This window comes from Eurypyga helias, unplaced genomic scaffold (genome assembly GCF_000690775.1).
Source record: "Eurypyga helias isolate BGI_N326 unplaced genomic scaffold, ASM69077v1 scaffold7461, whole genome shotgun sequence".
In the NCBI taxonomy this organism is placed as follows: Eukaryota; Metazoa; Chordata; class Aves; order Eurypygiformes; family Eurypygidae; genus Eurypyga; species Eurypyga helias.
Window position 1 is genome coordinate 1,899 of NW_010232686.1, and position 3,972 is coordinate 5,870.

Genomic DNA, 3,972 nt, shown 5'->3' on the forward strand with positions numbered 1-3,972 from the left:
AGCCTGGAGAAGAGGAGGCTCAGGGAGACCTTATTACTCCCCACAACTCCCTGAAAGGGGGTGCAGAAAGAGGGGGTTGGGCTCTTCTCCCCAGTGACAAGTGATGGGCCAAGAGGAAACATCCTCAAGTTGGGCCAGGGGAGGTTTAGATGGGATATTTGGGAAAATGTCTTCCTGGAAAGGGCTGTCAGGATTGGAAGGGGCTGCCCAGGGAGGGGGGAGTCACCATCCCAGGAGGGGGTTTCAGAGCCGTGTGGACGAGGTGCTCAGGGACATGGGTTAGGGGTGGCCTTGGCAGTGCTGGATTAACGGTTGGACTCATCCTCAAGTTGGGCCAGGGGAGGTTTAGATGGGATATTTGGGAAAATGTCTTCCTGGAAAGGGCTGTCAGGATTGGAAGGGGCTGCCCAGGGAGGGGGGAGTCACCATCCCAGGAGGGGGTTTCAGAGCCGTGTGGACGAGGTGCTCAGGGACATGGGTTAGGGGTGGCCTTGGCAGTGCTGGATTAACGGTTGGACTCAATGATCTTAAAGGTCTTTTCCAACCTAAAGATTCCATGGAACGCTTGCTGGTGTTCCCGCGTGCCTTACGCAGTATTCGGAATCCTGGGCTCTCTGCGTATGACGTGGAAAGTGAGAGCAGCTCCTCCCAAATGTGGGCTGGGGGGCAAGCGCTGTTTTGTGCGGCGCTTTGTACCTGAAGAGTGCGTGGTTTAGGGTGCCGCAGGAAGAGGCTGAGAAGTCGGCAGCCGCGGGTTGGCAGCAGCCCGTAGGTACGTACGCACTCGGTGTGACCTACACGCGGGTCGGCTGGCCACGAAAATACAAACTGGTCACCGAGTTTACGGAGGGGGAGGCTCAGGCGTCGTGGGGCACAATGCTGCTGTTGCTCCTTGCTGAAAGACCCCCGGTTTTTGGTGGTTTAAGAGGGCTGGTGGGCGAGCAGCGCGGCTGAGTGGGTTTTGAGCAGCTCTTGGCACCCTGCTGACTGTTCTGCGCTCATTCCGCCCCCGCTTCTGCCCACAGAAGTGGTAGAGAAGGTGAACAGGATGATCGCGACGGGGCAGTACGGAAGGCTCTTCGCTGTGGTCCACTTTGCCAGCAAGCAGTGGAAAATAACCAGCGAAGACTTGATTATGATGGACAACGTCCTGGAGGCTGAATGCGGAGACCGAATCCGGATGGAAAAGGTGACGTGCCGTGCTTCCGCGGTGCCTGTGATGCCCGGCTGCGTGCGGGGCCAGAGCACATTGCCTGCAAACGTCCCCATAACCAGCTTTTAAAAACAAGAGCCCCCGCCAGATCTCCCGTTCTTACTCCAGCTCTTGCCTTCGCTGTGCTCCAGTCGCAGGGGCTGTTAGCGGTATTGCTGTGATTCCTCTTGAACGGGGCTGGAGTGAGTCCTGCCAGACCCCTAGGAGACAGATTTCTATTGTATAACTTCATCCAAAAAAAGAACATGGCAGTTGTTTCTAGAGATGGCAGCTGAGGCCTCTGTTTACCTCCAGACTCCAGCACCCAAAATACTTGCAGTGCTCCCAGAGGGGCTGTCGCTGCTCCACGCTTTGCGAGATCCTTATCCCGCTGTGTTGGGTGGAGGGAGGGGGACGGGGCCTGCAGGGGAGAGCTGCCAAGACACTCTTCGGTGTCTTTGTCCTCAGCCTGGGCTAACGAGCAGGGACTTGTAGTGGCTCATTAATCCAAATTGTATGTGAAAGATTAAGAAGCGGGAGTCTGTTGGCTCGACGCTGGTTGCTGGAGCCAAGCAAGCAGCTATGGAGAGCCGGGCAGTTTTTCTGCTCATCCGTTGCTTTGAAGTCCAGTTTTGAGGCAGCTGTTGAGGCCTTCAGCCGTCCCGTGTCCTTGGACACGACGCAGAGGGGTGATGTGCATGGAGTGGCCAGCTAGGAATGCAGAGGTTAAGGTGGATTGGAAAACTTGCCTAACCACCATAACCCTTTTGGGGTTTTACTGGCCAGCATCTGTCTAAAACAGAGGTCAGAACGTCTCGTGACCGTTTGTCGGCCGGTGTTAGCTGCTGCCGTACAGTTAGTGTGGGGAGAGGGCTGCAAGAAAGGCTGCATCCTCTCGCGACAGCCGCTCTTGCCGCAGGACACCTCACGGCGCCTTTCGCCAGGCAGGTGGCTGAAATGCCCTGGAACAAAGGCTAGTCCCCGGGGTGGTGAACCCCCCCACACACTCGTTTCTTTATTGCCCACCTCGAGGCCTCACGGAGCAGAATGCGGGAGGTGTTTCTCTGCTGGGATATGTAGCAACTGCCATGAAAATCCAGTGGTTGTAGGAGCTGCCGGTCATTCCGATCCTGCACAAGGCATGTTCTTCTTCTTCCCTGCATTGCTTTTCCTGTCTTTTACAGCTGATGGTGAGCTGGAACACAGAGGTTCAGTGTGTTCTGATCAACGGGAAAGATTCTTCCTGCAGAGGGTGGGAGCACTGGGACAGGTTCCCAGAGAAGCTGTGGATGCCCCATCCCTGGGAGTGTCCAAGGCCAGGCTGGATGAGGCTGGGAGCACCCTGGGCTATGGAAGGTGTCCCTGCCCGTGGCAGGGGGTGGGACTGGAGTGGCCTTGAGGTCCCTCCAACCCAAACCATCCTGTGAGTCCATGATCCTGTGATGAAGTGTGTTTTAGTAGGATAAGCTCTCCCAGAAGGCTGTGTGGTTAATCAGTCTGGTTCTGGTTAGCTGCCTTTCCCCACCATCCCTCACCAGTAGCAGCATCAGGTCTGAAGTGTGTAAAGGTTTATTGTTAAGCTGGTTTGACTCCTTTGTGGTGACTGTAGCGTTTGGAAGACACTGCTGGTGTCCCTGCTGGGACATTGGCCGGTGAGATACGCCTGATTTCTTTTCCATAGGTGTTGCTGGTTGGTGCTGACGACTTCACGCTCATTGGAAGGCCGCTCCTGGGGTAAGATGTCTCACACAAGGATGATCTTCAAGACAATTCTGGTATTTAATGGTAGCTTCAGGGCTCTAACAGTCCCTGAAACTGAAGATAAACTTTGATTTATCAGCACTGGCTTCTTCCCAGCCCTCTGGCTTTTGAAAGTCATCAAAAGCTCCTCAGCCACTGCTGACCCGAACCATTGCCACAGGGCCAGGGTAGAGCAGTGCTGGGTCTGAGGTAGCGTGCGGGCAGCCTGCAAGGAACCTGGGGGGGACTGTTTCCAAGGGCAGGGAGTGACAGGACAAGGGGTGACGGGTTTAAACGGAAAGAGGGAGATGGAGATGGGCCATCAGGAAGGAATTCTTCCTGCAGAGGGTGGGAGCACTGAGACAGGTTGCCCAGAGAAGCTGTGGATGGCCCATCCCTGGGAGTGTCCAAGGCCAGGCTGGATGAGGCTTGGAGCACCCTGGGCTATGGAAGGTGTCCCTGCCCATGGCAGGGGGTGGGGCGGGGGGGGCTTTGAGGTCCCTCCCCCCCAAAACAGTCTGTGATAACGGGGCTTCTGTCACACTGGTGACAGCTGCCTTGCATTCCCTGCCGGAGCCGGGATTTTGAGGGCTGCCAGTCCTTTCAACAGCACTGCGAATAGGTGTGGAGTCGCAGCTCGCCGGGAGTCTGAATCGTTGACAGGTACTGCACTTGTGGAAGATCTTAGGAAGGGGGAATCTCGTTGTTAGGACTGGAAATGTTATCTTGCAGAAATTCCCGGGGGAGCCCAAGTTGGGCAGACAGGGACGTGCCACGCCAGCGTTCGGTGCACGCCCTTCACCGGGCTCCCCTGGCTGGTGACCCTGGGGTGGCTCTTTGCAACCCTCTGTTGTGCGCTGGGCTCGGATGTGGCCGGAGACCCAGAAGCGCTGGGACGGGAAGAAAACCGGCTGTTCGGTTCCTGCAGGCACTCGAAGTGCAGGGAGACCAGACTGCCGTGTGCCAGCGTTCGCCTGACCCCCCAGGAGATCCGGGGAGGAGGAGGAGACTGACCAGGTGGAACGAAGAGCAGGCGGGGG

At 56.7% G+C, this 3,972-nt stretch overlaps 1 protein-coding gene across 1 annotated transcript in view; it reads left to right on the forward strand.

Annotated features, from left to right (window-relative positions):
- Positions 1-1,028: 1,028 nt before the first annotated feature.
- MRPL21 (mitochondrial ribosomal protein L21) overlaps positions 1,029-3,972 on the forward strand; it is a 7,538-nt gene continuing 4,594 nt past the window's right edge. Inside the window, exons 1-2 of the mRNA XM_010161470.1 lie at positions 1,029-1,189; positions 2,874-2,926. Of these exons, the coding sequence (XP_010159772.1) occupies positions 1,049-1,189; positions 2,874-2,926 (194 nt within the window). The 5' untranslated portion in view covers positions 1,029-1,048. The remainder of the gene's footprint in view (positions 1,190-2,873; positions 2,927-3,972) is intronic.